Source organism: Diorhabda carinulata, chromosome 8 (genome assembly GCF_026250575.1).
Source record: "Diorhabda carinulata isolate Delta chromosome 8, icDioCari1.1, whole genome shotgun sequence".
NCBI lineage: Eukaryota > Metazoa > Arthropoda > Insecta > Coleoptera > Chrysomelidae > Diorhabda > Diorhabda carinulata.
Genome location: NC_079467.1, coordinates 2898435 through 2919323, shown reverse-complemented (window position 1 = coordinate 2919323; position 20889 = coordinate 2898435). Strand labels below are relative to the sequence as shown.

The 20889-nt window shown below is 33.4% G+C and overlaps 2 protein-coding genes across 6 annotated transcripts; both read left to right on the top strand.

Annotated features, from left to right (window-relative positions):
- Window positions 1–1063: 1063 nt before the first annotated feature.
- LOC130897052 (dimethylaniline monooxygenase [N-oxide-forming] 4-like) lies at window positions 1064–20216 on the top strand. Of its 5 annotated transcripts, none has more exons than XM_057805559.1 (7): window positions 1064–1208; window positions 16466–16655; window positions 17803–17941; window positions 18593–18892; window positions 19025–19175; window positions 19604–19767; window positions 19828–20216. In XM_057805559.1, exons 2-7 carry the CDS (start codon window positions 16468–16470, stop codon window positions 20131–20133), a joined length of 1248 nt encoding a protein of 415 aa, XP_057661542.1. In that variant the 5' UTR covers window positions 1064–1208; window positions 16466–16467; the 3' UTR covers window positions 20134–20216. The 5 variants fall into 5 exon arrangements, with proteins under 5 accessions (XP_057661542.1, XP_057661545.1, XP_057661544.1 ...); XM_057805562.1 differs by having other exon boundaries at window positions 1162–1208; window positions 16449–16655; XM_057805561.1 differs by lacking the exon at window positions 1064–1208 and adding an exon at window positions 1404–1619 and having other exon boundaries at window positions 16449–16655.
- LOC130897051 (GPI ethanolamine phosphate transferase 1-like) lies at window positions 1603–8289 on the top strand. Its single transcript, XM_057805557.1, has 2 exons — window positions 1603–1887; window positions 2784–8289. The coding sequence occupies exon 2, from the start codon at window positions 2795–2797 to the stop codon at window positions 5474–5476; it is 2682 nt and encodes an 893-aa protein (XP_057661540.1). The 5' UTR covers window positions 1603–1887; window positions 2784–2794; the 3' UTR covers window positions 5477–8289.
- Window positions 20217–20889: the final 673 nt, after the last annotated feature.

Sequence of the window (20889 nt, the reverse complement as noted above, 5' to 3'; positions counted from 1 at the left end):
CCACACTTTTGGTTTTGTTGTAATACATTTTTAATTCTAATTATTACCAACTTTTAACGCCATTCATACCAACCTTGTCTTCACGATACTAATCTGTCGTTATTTTTTACTTCTAGTGTACTTTTACTTCTAAAAAAAATTGTTTCATAATACCCACATTATTCAAATTCATATGAAAACAGTTGTCCTTCATTAAATGATTTTTTCGGTCTCTTCGTTTTTGCTCTAGAAAATCGAAAAATCATCCGATTTTGATGATTTTTTTTTAAATCTTCGTTTTTACGGCGGATTTATGGAAAAAATTATGGGAATAAAAGAAACGGAAAACTTAGATTGGTTTCAGGGCTTAAAATGTTCATGAAAATGCACTCATTCACGTATAATTGTTGATAACTTTTTTCCAAATAGTCAAATGAAGTTGTTATATTTTTTTTCATGCACCCTAATCCTCTCGTCCACTAAAATGTGTATGGGTATAGCCCCCGCGGTTTACTGCAGCGCTATTGACGATAGAGTTCGGTATGCGCTGCAGAAACCTAACCTAACCTAACATAACATAACCTAATCTTACCTAACCCAATCTAACCTAACCTAACGTAACCTAACCTAACAATTTAAATATATTTTGAGTATGTTTTTGTTCATATAACTTTAAAGATTACTTAATAAAAAAGGTACAAACAATTATATGTGAGAAAAGGTGAATTTTAAGAGAAATTGTTATTATTTTTAATAGTAAAAACATGATATATCAACATATTTGTATAAATATAACAACTTTATTTGATTATTTGTTAAAAAATTATCAACAATTATACAACGAGTGCATTTTCAAGAAAATTTTAAGCCCCGAAACGAATAAAACTTTTCATTTTTTTATTCCCATAATATTTTTCGTAAATTCGCCGTAAAAACGAAGATTTTAAAAGAAGATTCATCGAAATCGGATAATTTTTCGATTTTCTTGAGCCAAAAAAACGAGGGGACTGCGAAATTATGAAATGACCTTCCTTTGTATCTTGTTAGTTGAAAAAGTTTAAAGTGCAACATTTTTATATCTATAGAAATTGCGGACTTGTTAGCGAATATGAATAAATATAAGAGTTATCATGTTTTAACAGATAAGAAAGATAAATATTCAGTTTTAAATTCATTAAATTAGATATAAATAAAAGTCTTTCAATTTGATTTGACGAAAAAATACAAAAGTAAGTAACATTACGCTATATCATTTTTCAGCAATTACAATTTTCCAATACGTATTAAAATCCGGTACTCGTCGCTGTACTGATTATATAACTTTCAAGGTCTTTTTTCCCTTTTACATTTTTTACATTATTTTTCTCGTACTATAATATGTCGATTACCAATGTTTATTTTCCACGGATAAATATAAATTTCCATTTTTCGATAATCGGGCAAACTAATTTCATGGTTTATTAACAATTTTTTTATTTGCATAAACAAAACTAGATTTTGCATTATGTTCCGAATTATACTTAATAAATATTCCACTTCCTTTACTTTCAACAATTGTATATTTTCGTAGATAATATACTTTCATACAAATCAAATAAAACATCTGGTATATTCAATAACAGTGTTGCCGCTTTAGAAAAGTAAGTTACAGTCAATTATTATATTTATTGAAATATTTCGATATTAATATGTAAGTGTTAAAATAGAATTATAATAACATCTAATTAAAACGCAAAGTTTATTGATAAAATGGTTAATTATGATTTATTTAATTATAATTCTATAACGTTTCCTGGTTCATGACAACTATGTTGTCATGGTTATTCGACATTGATCGATTACACAGTGCCCGGCAGTGATAAGTGAGGTTAATCTGTCATGTTTTTATTTCTATTTTGAGTAAAACAGGTGAGTTTATTTATATATATTTATAATGTAATAATATATATATGTTTATTTATAAAAATGTTGATTTTCCTTGTATCTATACACTATAAATAATTTCCACAATTTCTAATAATTTCATATTATGCAATTGATAAAAAAATATGAGATAATAATTTTTCCACATCTACAAATACGAAAATGTAATTTAAATATTATCTTTTGAAACACAAATTCTAGTGGATTATAAATTTTTTAAACATGAGGAATGTGCTAAAGACTTTAAGTAATTTGATGCTAAGTAAACAAGCACTTTGAATTAAAAAAATATATATATTAAAGTATATTATACAAGCTGTTTCGATTGTAGTAGATCTAAAGATCATTTTTATATATTATAATATATTTGAACATATTAAAAATATACAATTAAAATCCACACAACTTGAAAAATAGAAAAATTTTGTAATAATTCAATGTTTGTTTCATTGGGTTTTATTTAACTACGCTTCTACTACTAGCTCTGATTAATTTATTTTTGTTAACTAATCCTTTTTCACTGTTTTTCATTTTTTATTTAGCATTGCTTGTGCTTTAAACTCAAATACTAACAATCTAACAAGTTCTCCAGTTATTCATTTCCTATTTGTGTGTCAAAATTAATACCTTGTAATGTGAATCATATATACATAACTAAAAGTACTCATTAGACCATTTTTAATATTAATATGAGACATTTTTCTAAATATTGCTGTTCTGATAAAGTGGTGAGACAATTTTTTTTAGATAATAGCCCACAGATACTGTCAAGTTTAGTAGTAACAGCCGGTACTTAAACTTTTGTTTAATTTCATTATAGTTTATCTTTTCATCTCATTTGGTATAACAGTTAACCCCTGAAATGAATTTTCTTTTTGTAGACTTCTTCATAATGGAAGAGGAAGATGATACAGATGGTAAATTTAAAAGGTACAAAATAATAGTTTCCGGATTATTAATTCACTTCTTATTACTTTTGGCTGTATTCGATGTATACTTTGCTAGTCCAATTGACCATGGAATGTCTCCCGTCTTGAGTACACTCAATCCGCCAGCTAAAAGACTTGTACTTTTTGTCGCGGATGGATTAAGAGCCGAAGCGATATTCGGAAAGGAAAACGAAAAACTTGCACCTTTTCTAACTCACGTATTGAAAAATGAAGGAAGTTGGGGACTAGCACACACTAGAGTACCTACTGAATCAAGACCGGGACATGTCGCAATGCTTGCTGGAATTTATGAAGATCCCAGTGCAATTTTAAAAGGTTGGAAATCTAATCCAGTTAATTTTGATTCTGTCATCAATCAAAGTACTAATGCTTGGGCTTGGGGAAGTCCAGATATAGTCACTATATTCAACAGAGATAAATTACCGAACATTCATATACATTCCTATGATTCGAGGATAGAAGACTTTGGTAAAAATGATACAGGACTACTAGATACTTGGGTGTTTCAAAAAGTAGACAAATTTTTGAGGACTGAAATCGCAACGTGCATAATAAACTGCAAACCATATTACGCACAAGGTAACATCTACTTTCTCCATTTACTTGGAATTGACACAGCAGGACACGGGTATAAACCTCATTCAAAAGAATATAAAAACAATATAAAATTAGTCGATAGTAATGTAGAAAGGATCAGTAAATTATTCAATTCTATTTATAAAGATAACTTAACCGCTTTTGTTTTTACTGCTGATCATGGAATGACTGATTGGGGTTCCCATGGTGCTGGAACAAATCATGAAACAGAAGTGCCATTAGTAGCTTGGGGAGCTGGTATACGCAAGAATCACCTGAGACGAGATGTTAATCAGATAGATATAGCTCCGTTATTATCATCGCTAATCGGTATTAATATCCCTATAAATTCTTTAGGTATACTTCCTGTTGATTACATCGATTCCAGTACTAAAAATCTAAGATTAATGCTGTTTTCTAACGTATTGGAATTAGCTTCAATATTCGATCGAAAACGTAAAAGAACCAAAAAACATGCGTTAATCTATCTACCCTACAAAAACGTCGATGATGGATATTTGAATGAGGAACTATCAAATTTGCTGGTTAAAAGTGAATCATTGAATGATGATGATGATATCGAAACTGAGAAATATGAAAAATTTATGAACTTTCTCATCAATGGTATAAATTATTATCACAATTATTATCAATATCCGGTGTTAATAACTGTTAGTTTAGGATTTATAGTGTGGATAGTGTTTTTATATGTGTCTATTTTTGATGTAAAAAATTCACAAGTGTACAATAGGAGCAACAAGTTCGTTATACCAGTCGTAATTGTAATCACTGTATTATGTGCTGTAAGTAATTTTAATTTTTCTTATTACTTATATTTCAATTTTCCATTTTTAGCATATTTTATATTACTTAGAGATAAAGATTATACTAAACTTCCTTTTAAACTCTCGGTATCAGCTCTCCTTCAAACGGTATATTATCTGGTAGGTTTGGAATTGCTTGTGTACGGGTTTTTTAATCGCGCCTCGTTTACTGTAGTTATGATTTTGGTTGCTACTTGGGTGACTGTGTCTAAATCCCTTCGAGATAATTCATCAAAAACAGAAAAAATCTGTTGGATTATTTGTAGTTTAGTATTATCTGTATTTCCGTGTTTACCTGTTATGAAAACTGCTTTTAATGTCCCCATGTATCTCGCTGGATATACGGGGTATTTAATAATGTTTGCCAAAATATATTTCGTTGATTTAAAATATTATAAAAAGTTAGAAAATGTTAATTTCCAATATAATATTTTGTTGGTACAGTTTTTCTTTTTGCATTTATCGGTTGTGTACATTTTTTTGATAGAGTTTCAATATATTTCGTCCGATTCCAATTGGAAGTATTTATCTTGGTTAATAACTTTGATTCCTTTGTTAGTTATACCTTTAACTGATAGATTTATTGCATTAAGACTAATTTCAACAGTATTTGGTTTCGCGCCTTTCTACTTACTAGTATCTCCTAATTATGAAGTTTTGTGTTCTGTATTTTATATATTTTTGCTTTACACTTGGTTGTTGATTGAATCTAAAACATTCCGATATAAGTCTTCCCATAAAATTATTTACTTTTTGCGTTTCGATAAATACAGTAGTCGAACTTCCATTTGCTCCGACGATTTTAGAAGAGCCTTTTTGTTCATGGCATTTATTTTCGTAGGATTTTTCGGTACAGGATATATAGCGAGTATGAACTCCTTTGATCCAATGTGGGTTAGAGCTTTCCTCACCATCTTCAGTCCATTCAAAATGATGGGTCTAATTCTTTTAAAATTCACTGTTCCTTTCATATTTAGTTGTAGTATTTTTCGTGCGATTAACGAAATAGGTAAATTGAACGTCATGAATATATTTTGTATCATTTTAATTTTTTCCGATTTGATGGTATTACAATTTTTGTATTTGATCACTAACGTCGGATCTTGGTTAGATATTGGTAGTAGTTTGTCTCATTTTATTATAATGGAAGCTTTCGTAACAGTCTTATTGTTACTCTATGGAGTTGCTTATCTTTTGACCACTGTAAACTATCGTTTCAAATAACACTACTCGACAAAATTTATTTTATCACACGAAAACTTGTACCAAAATTTTTAATGTAGGGGAAACTCGGGCAAGACAAATATATTAAGGAAAAGAATAAAAAATACGTAGTAGGATGAAACCCATTGAAAAAAGACAAGAATATAATGAAAGTAAAAATAATTTACGGGTGATCTGTGGTGAGGATGGGACAGGGGTGAGTTTTTAAGGGTAAAAAAAATGGTTTACATCGATTTATGGTAAAACTACAAGTCCTATGGAAAAAAGTCAAATAGCAAATTTGTAGGCAATAAGAAGATCTACAACTTTTGTATTCACACTTTTTTCACATAACCTCAAAATTTATATGAAAAATTAAAAAAATCCAGTTTTTCGTTTTTTTCCAAAAAACATTTTTTGTCGAAATTTTTTGAAAAGTTACCTTTTTAGGTCCCATATACACACGAAATGTTTATTTTTTCGCGTTAATTTGACATAATATCGTAAAAGCCCCCTAATTTTCGAACGAAAATTCTCCCGTCAAAATATCAGCTTTTTTGAAAAAGTTGGTGAGTTTTCTATTTATTAAAATCTCTACTTCTTGATGGTGTGAAAAATTTTATCATCATCATAGTAAACTGTTTCAGAAAAGTCGAAAACAATTTTTTTTAATCATTACGTACAATTTTTAGTTGTTAATTCGATTTTTCCGCACGAAAAATGTGAGATTTCACGTTACATTGAGGGACTTGAGTAATTAGAGTCTGGAATATGATAAAAAAAATTTCTAAACAACAATAGTCTTTGCAAATTCCTAATAAAAACTGTGAAACTTCAACATATCGGTTTTGCACGACCCCTCCCCCAATTCTCGTGTGCCCATCTTTTGCTTTATTTGCACTCTATCCAATTTTCTGTGGGAGGTTCTTCTCTTTCTTCTGCTCATTTCATCCCTTGGTAATGGTTTAACCTCCGTCGGGCGAGCCCAAAAAATCTTACAGTCGGGTTAATTTTGGGGTAATTATCTAAATTTTTGTTATTTTTAAATTGCTTTATTACACACAATTACTTAAAGACGTACTTGTAGTAAATACACTTATAAATAAATTTTTAAGTAAAGATAAAAAGTTCAATTCAGTGCACGCAATAACAAAAAAATTAAAACAAATTATAAAACACTCTTGGTAACATCAAAAAATATCATTCGAGCTCTTCCTCTGTTAATGGTAGTTGCAGTAAACGAGCAGAATTTTTTGCAACTTCGAGGTCTGGCTATTAAATAACGAGACTGGTTACGAAAAAAGTTTTTATTATAAAAATTATTATACATTCGAATGCTCCCCTTCAATATACTTCCTTCCCCTTGCCACACACCTCTCCATACGTTTTTTCCATTGATCGAAGCAGTAATGGAAGTCTGTTTTGGTGAGCGCCTTTAGAAGCTCTACCGTTTTTTGCTTTACCTCTTCCATCGACTCAAATCGGTTCTCTTTCAAAGCAGATCGTTCAAGGAAATCTGAGCACATCCGTTGACGCAAGAGCTTTTGGTCAGGAGTCAGATTTTTTGGCACCCACTTCGCACAGACTTTTGTAATGTGTAAAATTTTTCTAACCGTTTCTTTATCGGCGTTTACAGCCTCGACAATCATCCTGATGCTCATTCGACGATGTGTTATCGTACAAACATTCTATTATATTACTGACATACTACAAAGGAATGATCATGCTAAGGTACTTGTCCATCTGAGACAAAACAGTCTCGAGACTCGAGTCGCAGATGTTCGTGTTGGAAAAGTTTCAGAAGTGTTGGAGATTTAAGTGTTGAAAATTTGTTCTTTAAAATGAGAGATGAAAGATAAAAGAGTGTGGATGGACGAGTCAAGGAGCTCATCTTTATGAGGAGCATGAGTTTTTATGGAATATCCAACATATACCTAATGTATAAAAATCACTTTTTGACAAAATTGTTACGGGATTGAAGGTCAGTGGGAAATCCACACTTGACGAAACCTGTATAATAATAATAATAATAATCATCATGTTTACCTGAAACCATAAATCGAAATGTAACCATTAATCTGAGGAGGAATCGCATTTCGAGTCTGAAGGTTTTCAAATGCACTGCAAACGTCCGGATCAAATTTCTAAATTATTGCGCATCTTTTACTTCCAGCTCATTTACGTGTGTGGAACACGATCCTAATCCATTTCTTCTATCCACCCATTTTCTCACCCAACAGACAATTATTTTCACTCTCCGTTTTCGGGAAATTTCGTATGCCACAATAAAAGCAAACACCTGACGTGAATCCATTAATAGAAATAAAACAATTGTTTATGTGATTCGGTTATTGACTTAGACATTTGTCTGTGTCTATAGCAGTTGCGTATTCAATGCATGAAGGAATTTTCATACTTTTCCTTTCCTATGTGAAACAAGTAACTTGATCAAAAAATTTTCACTTTTCGTAGTAAGCTTTGTCTAACCATTTCTAGTAGCTAGAGTTGTTGAATAAGAGACATTCCTTTTGGTCGGTTTCCAGTGGATTTTTATAGTCTGTCGATACTTTCCAATATATTGCAAACCTCTGCCAAAATTCCCATCTGGCAACTTTGCTTTAATATACCGAATAAGTTAGAGAAATACCATCGGAGTTATAAACATAAAAATTCGTAGTGTCCATAGTTCATATTTCTAAATATTTTCTATTATTGTCGGCAATTCGATGTTTATTAAAATTTGGATAAGCAACTTGTTGGTCTGGAGAAGTTAACTATCTTCTGTATATTTTGTACGTTTTATATTATTTAATAAAGTTATATTGTTGAAAAAATTGTTTTATTTCTGATCGTATGGTCATTAAAAGTTATCAAAGAAATCGGCCCACTGTAAACTTTTGACTTTAACTATCAGAAAAAAAGGAATATGCTGTTTAAAAGACAATTTAATATGCTTTATTAATCTAATATATAAAATTCTCGTGTCGCAGTGTTTGTAATTGAACTCCTCCGAAACGGCTTGACCGATCCTCATGAAATTTAGAAGAAAAAAATATCATTACTCTGAATTTTTCACCCCTCTAAGATCAACCCCTATTTTTCCACCGCGATATTTTTCAAGGGACCAGTTGATGCGTGCCCCGGTTTATTCAAATCAATTAGTTTGGCTCGCGTATATACAGTCAATCCAAGACAGACTGAATGCTTTGATCTGCGACTGTTGTTGGTTAATGTCACCGGACAACTGTCATTTCAAGATATACACGCCTTGCACTAGGCTTGCTAGAAGATGACAATCATTGGGACAGTCTGGAGCAGCATTAAACTGCACAGAAACAAACATGTTTAGGAATAATCACAAAGATTCAATGACTGATTGTATCGACATCGTACAAGGTACACCGAATCGGAACGCATCTGATTTATTCATTACAGATGTGATTCGTGAACTACAGTACGATACTGTAGAAATGGCAGGCATTGTTTGTCCCAATGTTTCACTATTAAATGATGAACAGAAAATTATTTACGACCGCATTAAGCTGGCAGATTCGCTAGAACAATGAGGATTCTTTTTTTGGATGCACCAGGTGGAACTGGCAAAACGTTCCTTATTTCGTTACTTCTTGCCGCGAAACGATCACAAAATGGCGCCGCATTGGCCGTTGCGTCTTCTCGTATCGCAGAAACTTTATTAGCTGTAGACAGAACAACTCATTCAGCATTTAAGCTGCCATTGGACATTCAAAGATATTCAGATGCAGTGTGCAACATAAAAAACAATCGTCTATGTCTACAGTGCTGAAACAATGTAAAATTATTATCAGGGATAAATGCATTATGGCATATAGGACATTAAATGATATAAAAAACAATTTGGCGGCATTTTGTTACTCTTTTGAGGTGATTTTAGACAAACACATCCCGTTATTCCACGTAAGCTGATGAAATAGACGCTTGCTTAAAACCATCGCGTTCAAATGCTTCAGGATCCATCCGCCGAAACTTTCTCTAAACAACTGTTAGATATTGGCGATGGGAAAGTTGCTGTACATGAAAATACTGGATGATCCATAAAATTACAGGCGGACTGCGGCACAATCATCGTATCGCAAAATATTCTCATCGATAACATATTTCCCGATGTACACACACAATATGAAAATCATAAGTGGCTGACGGAAAGAGTCAATAAGTTAAATTTGAAGATACAACAGTTGTTGCCTGGGGACTTGGTGTCATACAAATATATCGATGCAGTTTGCGATACCAAACGAAAGTGTGAATTATCCAATTGAATTTTTAAATTCATTGGATTTGTCAGGCATGCCACTACACCATTTACAATTGAAGGTTGGATCTCCGATCATTCTGCTTCGTAACTTTGAACCCATCACAACTGTGTAATTAATGAAAACGTTATTGAAGCCATCAATGCTACGAATCTTTAAGATTCCTACAGATGTGCCAGTTGAATTCAAACGCACTCAATTCCCAATTAGATTGGCATTGGCTATGACGATCAATAAGGCACAAGGCCAGACATTGTCTGTATGTGGCTTAGATTTGGAAACACCACGGACACGGACATGTTCTCGCGTGGGAAAACCATCCAGTTTGTTTGTGTTGGCTAAAGACGTACTAACCAAGAATATTGTACATTCTAATGCACTGAGACATAATTAATAGTAAAAATATGAATAATTATTTTTGATGTTTAGATAGCGATCGAGAATTGTAATTTAAGATTTATTAACGTAAATAATGCATATTTTCATTATCTACAACGTTTTCGATTACAAGTACATCCCTATACACTTATAGTAAGCTAGTTATTTGTATTGAACTAGAAAAATATTTCATAAATATAATTTATATGGCAGAACAACGTTTGCCGGGTCAGTTAGTGTGAATATAAATTGGTTCTAATCTCAATAGTGTTCAAGTGTGTTAGTTTAATGCATAATACACCAGAAAAAGCCACCCAAGTTATGGTTTCAATCGAAAATGGACTTGGTTAACAAGCTGCTGTTACTGAACAATTTGATATGACCCGCGCAGCGATTCGAAGAGTGTGTCGGCGTTAAAAGAAGACTGGGGCGATTTACAACCGCTCGTCATGACCGCTTTATTGTGTCATCAACAGTAAGAAATCGTCTCCTTAAGCCGTTCGAGTCCTACGACGTCATCCGATGCCTAATTTCCACTCTTTTCTATCGCTGCAGTTTTTATTGTTCAAATTTTGTACACTCAGTGATTTTCTTATTTCATGCATTCATGATAATCGTGGTCTTCCTCTCTTTCTGTTCTCCTGTGGGATCTAATTGATAACTCAATTTTTGGCCACCTTTCCTCTCCCATCCTCTGAACGTTCCCGCAGAAAATCAACTGCTCTTCCTCAATATGTTTTAAAATTGTTTTTGTCGCTTCATTTGCGTCCATTTCCATGGATTCTATTCTTTTTTCTTTATTTTTCTTTTACTCCCCACGTTTTCGATCTGTATGCAACGGAATTCCAATCATTGCAGTGTAGTTTTCGTTGTCTTCCAATTTCTGTATTCCATTTAGTGATTCCTCTGTTCATTCTACATGTTTTTTCTATATCATCTGTCCCATCTCCTCTCCTACACATATGTACTGTGTCTTTTCCACGTTCATCTGCATCCCATATATTCTAAGACAACTCTGTCATTTGGTCATAATATATGCAAATTGGAGGGTATATAAACTGATATCAATCGTCGATTTGGATCCCCATTCCATTGCATTTCTTCTTCCAAGTTGTTAGATATTTTGAAAAGTGTTGGTAAGATGCACACGATGTTACCACTTGATAAAATTTAGATTTAATCCAATAGATGGTTCTATTTTTTGACCTAGATAAATAGCACTCAATTTTGAGGAGTCGTTGTCGACCATCGATTGATCTGTGAGTTGCGATCGAATGTTAAAATCAATAGTATACGGATTTGTTCGGACCATTTTTTAAAGGAAGATTATGTGCGTGATATAAAGGCAGAACCCTTGAATCTCAAACCAAAATTCATTTTAAAAACAAATGCTATTCCCGTTTTAAATACTCCAAATTCTTGAACAGCGAATACAGACAGACACTATTAAATTAATGTCCTTAATATTAAATTTGCATACATATAAGATTGATTGATATGAATTTACATATTACGTTTCATTCCTTCATTTAATAGAGCAATAAAGGCGTACAAAATTTTTATTGCTCATCAATTTAGTCTCAATGAATTCGTTAGTTAGAAGTATATTCGTTTGTATAGCCAGATCAGCAAGAGATAACACACATCCTCATAACTCGAACATAATGTTAGTGAGGTTATGTTTGAAATAAAAATATAAACAAAACAAAAATGTAAACATAATGACGTAGCTGGTGTTCTAGCAGCGGATCGTTTGTTTACAAAAACATGTGCATGTCACAAACCTTCTATTATTCTAGTAACCTTGGATTTCTCTACTCTCCGAGGTTTCAGCTCGGTTATGCGCATTCTCAAGCATGCGCAGTATACGTAAAGTGTCTCGAACGATAACGAATATATGCCACACTACCTTCGTTTTAAGATCTGTTGGTAAGACTGTGTTGGTACTCGATCTACATACGGTTGAATCTAACGTCATTTAGACAGAAATCAAGCATGCGCAGTATACGTAAAGTGTCTCGAACGAGAGAGATAATGAATATATGCCACACTAGCTTCGTTTTAAGATCTGTTGGTAAGACTGTGTTGGTACTCGATCTATATACGGTTGAATCGAACGTCATTTAGACAGAAATCAAGCATGCGCAGTATACGTAAAGTGTCTCGAACGATAACGAATATATGCCACACTACCTTCGTTTTAAGATCTGTTGGTAAGACTGTGTTGGTACTCGATCTACATACGGTTAAATCTAACGTCATTTAGACAGAAATCAAGCATGCGCAGTATACGTAAAGTGTCTCGAACGAGAGAGATAATGAATATATGCCACACTAGCTTCGTTTTAAGATCTGTTGGTAAGACTGTGTTGGTACTCGATCTATATACGGTTGAATCGAACGTCATTTAGACAGAAATCAAGCATGCGCAGTATACGTAAAGTGTCTCGAACGATAACGAATATATGCCACACTACCTTCGTTTTAAGATCTGTTGGTAAGACTGTGTTGGTACTCGATCTATATACGGTTGAATCGAACGTCATTTAGACAGAAATCAAGCATGCGCTGTATACGTAAAGTGTCTCGAACGATAACGAATATATGCCACACTAGCTTCGTTTTAAGATCTGTTGGTAAGACTGTGTTGGTACTCGATCTATATACGGTTGAATTTAACGTCATTTAGACAGAAATCAAGCATGCGCAGTATACGTAAAGTGTCTCGAACGATAACGAATATATGCCACACTAGCTTCGTTTTAAGATCTGTTGGTAAGACTGTGTTGGTACTCGATCTATATACGGTTGAATCGAACGTCATTTAGATAGAAATCAAGCATGCGCTGTATACGTAAAGTGTCTCGAACGAGAGAGATAATGAATATATGCCACACTAGCTTCGTTTTAAGATCTGTTGGTAAGACTGTGTTGGTACTCGATCTACATACGGTTAAATCTAACGTCATTTAGACAGAAATCAAGCATGCGCAGTATACGTAAAGTGTCTCGAACGAGAGAGATAATGAATATATGCCACACTAGCTTCGTTTTAAGATCTGTTGGTAAGACTGTGTTGGTACTCGATCTATATACGGTTGAATCGAACGTCATTTAGACAGAAATCAAGCATGCGCAGTATACGTAAAGTGTCTCGAACGATAACGAATATATGCCACACTACCTTCGTTTTAAGATCTGTTGGTAAGACTGTGTTGGTACTCGATCTATATACGGTTGAATCGAACGTCATTTAGATAGAAATCAAGCATGCGCTGTATACGTAAAGTGTCTCGAACGATAACGAATATATGCCACACTAGCTTCGTTTTAAGATCTGTTGGTAAGACTGTGTTGGTACTCGATCTATATACGGTTGAATTTAACGTCATTTAGACAGAAATCAAGCATGCGCAGTATACGTAAAGTGTCTCGAACGATAACGAATATATGCCACACTAGCTTCGTTTTAAGATCTGTTGGTAAGACTGTGTTGGTACTCGATCTATATACGGTTGAATCGAACGTCATTTAGATAGAAATCAAGCATGCGCTGTATACGTAAAGTGTCTCGAACGAGAGAGATAACGAATATATGCCACACTAGCTTCGTTTTAAGATCTGTTGGTAAGACTGTGTTGGTACTCGATCTATATACGGTTGAATCTAACGTCATTTAGACAGAAATCAAGCATGCGCAGTATACGTAAAGTGTCTCGAACGAGAGAGATAACGAATATATGCCACACTACCTTCGTTTTAAGATCTGTTGGTAAGACTGTGTTGGTACTCGATCTATATACGGTTGAATCTAACGTCATTTAGACAGAAATCAAATTTCGAATAACGTCACTTTGTCCATGTAAATATAATCGATTATATCGATCGATGATGAATTCTTGATATGACAAATGAAATGTTATTGTTCGAAAGATATATTTTTTTCGGGTTTTACTTTAATTTTTTAAACATTCAAAATTAAGAAATTACTAGTAATGACTATACCAAATTATCAGTTTGTTTGCCCTTTTTGGATAATTCCTATGCACAGGAAAAACTACATGAAAGATAAAGAAATACAAAGATGTCTAACGAGCAGACGAAAAGGTAATACTGCATTGCTAATAGAATTTTTTTTTTTGAATATTGTGGAAAATAATCAGAAAGTCAATTTTATTTACTGTGAGAATTTTTTTTATGACAACAGCATTTCATCACCGTAATTTCCAGATAGAAAATAACTGATGCGACTTTCACATCCAGTTACTGAATTGATCTATGGTACACAAAACATCATACGTATTTGTTTTAAGTACTGATCAACTCGGCATTCCTTATCATTCGCTCCTTTGCAGATTATTTCATAGTTAATGTTTGTCTTCTTCTTCAAGTTACATTTGCTTTCAAACTTGTTCCTAATTTTCGTATCCCCATCTAGCCCTTCGCATCTAATCGCTAATAACTTTGCTTTATAACATATAATTAGATTAGATCTAGGTCTGCAGGTATTGGTTTATAGGATTCTCATTAGTTTCAGATATTGCTGAAGTTATATATGTTACAGTAAAAATCATAAATCGGGAATTTGGTAAATGTGATAAATTATTTGATATTTATCAAATTTACCGTTTAGTTTATAAAATCCCCAACTCGTTCAGTTTATCAAAATATCGCACGTTGAGAGCAATACTGTGACAACTCAAAAAAGAAAATCGACTTTTTCAGTTCTTTCAAGATGGATATTTAGCATTTGTGAAAGATTTTTTCTCTACTTATTCAACCGATATTTTAGCTGAATGCCTTATTTAAGTTGAGATAACTCACATTTTTTCAATCAAAAATGGTTTTTAAAAAACTAACAAAAAATTTTTGAGTTGTCATAGTCTTGACTGAAAGTATGGTTCAAATTGTGATGTCAGTTTTATATTTTTTATTACTTTTTCAGCATTATAAACTTGTTTTAATAATACATATTACACCTTCTCCTTTATGGGAAAAATAGTCAAAATATAGGAAAAATAAATAACAAATATCGAATTTTTAAAATTTTATTGTATAAAAATATAAAAATTAGGAAATGTAAAAACTATAAGTTTTTTAAGAGTAATATTAAAATCAATATTTTATTTTGAAAAGAAACTTATTTTCATAACTTAAAGGAACAATAGTTAACGTTAGGAACATAACATGGATTCAGTCTTTCATTAGCTCAAACAATAATTTGAGGACTGTCGCAGCGGGTACTTTGCTCTAAAACAAAATGTAAAATATACATAATTACGAAATCAGTCTTCTTCGATTGATACAGTTGGCCTTTTCTTCTAATTGAGCTTTTGGATTGGTAGATTCTCGTAAAATTTTCGATATATTTCAACAACAACTCCACTGATTACTAAAGTCAATAAGTCATTCTTTCTGTTTTGAGAAATACCAATAGGTGATCCGTAAGCTTTCTTTCTTGTAGTTCTCCGGACTTGAGCTGGTTGAGACGTAGCTTGATGGAGGATGTTAGAAGAGTCAAAAGAATTTCGGATTTTCTTTAGTTATCATGAAAAATTTTATTCCAGAAAATGAAAATTTGCTTTTGAAATCATCCACATTGAAGCTGTTCCCCAAAAAGCTGGTCGCGTTTATAAAATCAACAATATAATTGAAGCTCAGCTCATTTGTGGTGTAGAAAGGCTCTGAAACTTTTCCTGTTCTAACTATTTATACAAATTGACTAGGAACACGAATTCGTCCAGATTTTCTTGTCCGTTTGATTGCTTTTTCTTTTTGCGTATGACCAGTGACAAGGAACTTATCAGAAATGGAGTCAATGTTTTTGAATCTTCTTAAACACAACGTGTATATCACAAAAACGTACTTGTTCATTTGTTGACCGCTGCAGTTGTTAGAAAAGAAGATGAATTTTAGTCTTTTACCAGTTTTATCGTTCGATAAATTTATATATGCAGGTTAGCGCCTCTATTTGCATCACCTTCATGCCTCACGTAGTTTACTGCTTCTCCATTTTCTATATTGTTAATGGATAAATTGTACGATAACAATTTACTCTTGTAGTAGCTGCTGCCTCACCTTGAAGCGTAGGAGAAGCTGCTTAGAAACCAGAAATATCTATTAAGTTGATACATATACAGAAAAAGTTTTTGATTTTTGTAATTGAAATATTATATTTCCAAATTTATAGTTATATATAACTGAAACCTCTCGTAGAAAGTATACCTAATATAAATGTATACGTAAAAAACACACAAGTAGTGGACTACTTTAAAAGTTGTGAATTATCTGATTATCGAGACTCATTTGTGAATCATTTTCAGTTTCGGTTGATTTACAGATATGAAGATTGGTATTATTGGAGCTGGAGCTGCTGGACTGGCAGCGTTGAAGCACAGCTTAGATGAACATCATAACTGTGAAGTTTTTGAACAGACCGGTTTAATAGGAGGCACGTGGAATTATACCGACAAAACTGGATCTGATGAATATGGTTTACCTATTCATACTTCAATGTATCAAGGATTGAGGTACATTTTACCACAGAAACAAATATTTTCTAGTTTAATTTGAATTAATAGAAATTTGTATGGCTTTCGATCATATATCAGTAATCATCCGTAACCCTTGCCGACAATTAGATACCTCATTTTATAAATTTATTATTTTTATAAATAAATAGACGAGTAAAATGTACCTGCTTGTAAGGGTGTTTGGTTTAAACAAAGTACCAGACGTGAACTGTGCCCTTTTTGTACCCAATTCGTTTTTGACCTGCAATGACCTGTAATGTACCTGGTACCCAAGTTGACGTCGACTACTGTAGTCCTGTGGAAATTCGCGGAGGTCGCTTAACTTAAGAGTAATTAGTTCAGTTTCATCTTTCATTATAAAAATTCATTTATTTTTTACGAAAAATTATTTAATGTTCATTATTTTGGTGCAGTATAATTTTGTTTCTCAATTTTATTCGCCTCCCATTTCATTTTCTTCCTCTGCAGTTTTTTTGGCAAAATAATTCTCAACATTTGTACAATTAATGCTCTATGTTTGCGACACTGCAATATAAACCACGCTTCCTGCATCCACATGCATTTCTACAATCGGTTTTAATCTGCACAATATATTCACGGCGCTCGATGTGGTGCTTTCAGTTCCCATTCCTAATCAGTGGGAATCTCGCTGCATCGATTTCCACATAGCCACATTTGCACTTGTAATTAAACTCTTTTCAAGCTCATTCGAACGATATTGGTACTTCGCAGGTCATCGCCGTCGTGATATTCGTATTCAGCAATCTCGAAAACCTCCAGGGTATATTTCATGTCCACGGGACTTCAGTAGACGATGTAGATGTCGGCCGTCCTGTGCACCAGGTACATCATAGACCTTTTCGTGATATTCCTCTTCAGCGATTTCGTAAACCGTAAGGTAGTAAAATTAAACTCATTTCTGGCAATATTTCCGGAGTTATAAATTTTTCATTCTCTAACCATTCGAGATGTACTTGTATCTTGATCCGAAATTCGTAGGTTTTGCCCTTTTTTTACTTAATTTCTTCGACTATAACCCATTGGTAAAAGGTGTATTAAATAAAAAAACTAATTAATTTCGGATATATGACCGAGAACCATTCTTATTGGCTACATAGATCCTTTGATTGGGAAATATTTTCAGGACAAATTTACCAAAGGAGCTAATGCAGTTTGAAGGATTCCCATTTTCTAAACCCGATCATTCATATGTGACGCAACCCGAAGTTCTACAATATATACATGACTATGCTGCACACTTCAATTTGCTACCCCACATTAAGGTAAGTTTTACTGGCACTACGATAGAAATTTTTCATATCTGAGTCTCCTTGAATCCTATTTTTCTCTCTTTGGTATACAGACGCTCAATTCGGTTGTGCGATTAACGTTTATTATTCTGAAGCAAAGACACAACGTGGAAGTTTATTTATTTTGCCACCCTGATCTCCAGACCTAAATTGCTTCGATTTTTATTTGTGGAGCCTAATAAAAGATCTAATTTACTCCAACAGACCCACGACAAAAGATGACAGACAATACAAAGTATTTCAATGGCAAACGGCAAATCCATTTCCTGTCCCTAAGTATTCAATATACCTACCATCAAATGGTTGACTCCCTTACGGTTGGTAAACTATTGCTTTATATATTAAAACGATCTTCTGGAACATTCCCATTCTTGAAATCTCTATATTGTCGTTTCTTGGGAATTGTCTCTAAAAAATCAGCCACAAAAAGTAAGTAGATGTCTAAAAATAATCGACGCTTCCACCAAACTTTAGTTTCGATAACAAATTAGAACAGGACCGGCTTCACGGTCTATATCAGTGGGGAGTTCGTAGCCATATAACCTGTAACTTCTGATATAAAAGTCCAACGAACTAATTGTGTTATACTACATAAAAAATCAAATACAAGTAATTTTTTTTTAGTTTTTTAAACACGTATTAAAAGTATCTCCTCTGGAAAAAGGAAGGTGGTCTGTAGATGTCAAAGATCTTGAATCAAAGACCGTCGATACCAAAGAATTTGATGCAATTGTCGTGTGCATCGGCAATTTTTCAGTTCCATCAATACCAACTTTTCCGGGACTAGAAAATTTCCAAGGCACAACAATCCACAGCCACGATTTTAGAAAATCGGACGTTTATAAGAATAGAAAAGTATTGGTTATTGGTAGCGGATCGTCGGGAATTGACATATCTAGACTAGTTAAAGAAGTAGCAGATACTGTAAGTAGAAGGATACATTATTTTTTAAATAGAACACAAAATTTCATCCTCATATTATAGTAATGTGATAATTTCATTCGCTCCAACAAATAATACACGACTTTCAATTTAACCATAGGTAAATATCTGCAGGTAATTATTTGTCACAGGAGCCCCATCAACCCAATTGTTCCTTTACCAGATGGTATCCAGAGAAAAACTGGTATCCAAGAATTTCGTCAACATTCTGTTTTATTCTCGGATGGTTCCGAGGCAACTATTGATGATGTAATACTCTGCACAGGTAAATTTCGGTGGACATCTTTACTTTTAATTTATTACGTAACTCTAGTTTACTTTTTTGACGTCAAACTTTACACTTACACTTCTAATAAGTTATTGTTCGTTGCTATGGTAACGCAATATTTTGTTTATACATGGAATTGGTCTAGGCTAACTAGATATCAATACATTCTCGTAATGTCTTTTTGATGTCATTGACGTGAGTTGACCAAAAAGACATTTAACATCAAATCGACTATAGCTTGCTAGCTGGGTAGGCGCTCTTGAAATACTGACTAGAGTGAGCGCATGGGCTCAAATGCTCAAATCAAGAAGTTAGAGAAACATTGGAATGATTGTATGTACGAGTTATGAGCTATATTTCACTTTGTATATTCTACATTGTCGTTGAATTTGGAGTATATTTCATTATTCACTGTATCATTTTAGGTTATAAATATAGCTACCCATTTCTATGTAAAGAATGTAGTATGGAAGTAGAGGGTAGATGGGTGAAATACTTGTACAAACAAATTATGAATATCAACCATCCTACTATGGCTTTCATTGGGATTCCCTTTAGGACATTTCCATTTGTACTCTTTGGTATTCAGGTGACTAATATTACTATTAAATGGTATTCAAAAAGTGAAATGATTTTTTTTTATTTTTAGATCCGATTCTTCTTGGCATATCTGAATGGGAATTTTTCGGTCACCAAAAAAGAAATGTTGGAAGATCTCCAAAAACATATGGAGACACGAAACAATTCAGACCATTCTCATTTATTAGGAATAGAACAAAGAGATTATCTGGACGACTTGGCAACAACGGCAAACATTAAAAAAATTCCTCCGGTGTATTCAAAAATGTACCGATACGTACATGACATAGGAAAAGGAAAAATTCATTGGTCTTATAAAATAATTAACGATGAAGAATTTATTGTTGTAGATGATAACCAAAAAACGTCATCTTAATGTAACTGAAAATTCAAATTACAGACATAATATTCTTGTAATGTAACCTGCCATGTTTGCATTAATACAAAACTTGAAACTAAGTAACGTTTTTATTTAAATCACTAAAAATACTAGGAAACAAACATGTATTAAGCCAAGTTGCCGCGTTAACGTCCTCGTTCCCGCGTCAACGTCCTCGTTCCCACGTCAACGTCCTCGTTCCCGCGTTGGCGCCCACTTTTCTGAGGTGGCGCCTTCGTTCCCGCGTTGAAAACATTGTTCCCGCGTGGACGTCCTCGTTCCCGCGTTGACGGCCTCGTTCCTGCGTTGAACAGATTACGAAGTGTCATTCATAAACAAACACAAACGCTCGCGTTCAAATTCGCGCTGCTAGATGACTAATTTTTATGTTCGACGTTCGCGTTCCAGAGCCTAGCCAAATGAAAATAGTAACCAGGTCAGATGATCAGACATGCGCTTCAGCGATATCCAAAATCAACCGTTTACTGATTATTTTTCTAGTGTGGCGTACCATGGTGTTATTTGTGTTTGAATTGTCGATGGCGTTTCCTTTTTTAATTTTATCAAAACATAGAGGCATAAAATCCCAGATAACTCTGCTACATGTGCTGATACTGGGTTTTACGTGCTCACCAAACATTATTTTGAGGAAAAAGTACGAAAATAACTGGGATAGAAACATTAACAAACCCAAAGAAGTAAAAAAGTCGTCGATCTCTCGGCGCGAGAAAATATAGCGCATTTTTCATATTA

What these genes read in the sequence shown, in the direction of transcription:
- LOC130897052 (XM_057805558.1), top strand. Translation starts at nt 14,121, where the DNA reads ATGACTATACCAAATTATCAGTTTGTTTGCCCTTTTTGGATAATTCCT. An exon ending in TTAAAGAAGTAGCAGATACT is followed by an intron (nt 18,893 to 19,024) that starts GTAAGTAGAAGG and finishes AAATATCTGCAG; the next exon opens with GTAATTATTTGTCACAGGAG. An exon ending in TGATGTAATACTCTGCACAG is followed by an intron (nt 19,176 to 19,603) that starts GTAAATTTCGGT and finishes GTATCATTTTAG; the next exon opens with GTTATAAATATAGCTACCCA.
- LOC130897051 (XM_057805557.1), top strand. Translation starts at nt 2,795, where the DNA reads ATGGAAGAGGAAGATGATACAGATGGTAAATTTAAAAGGTACAAAATA.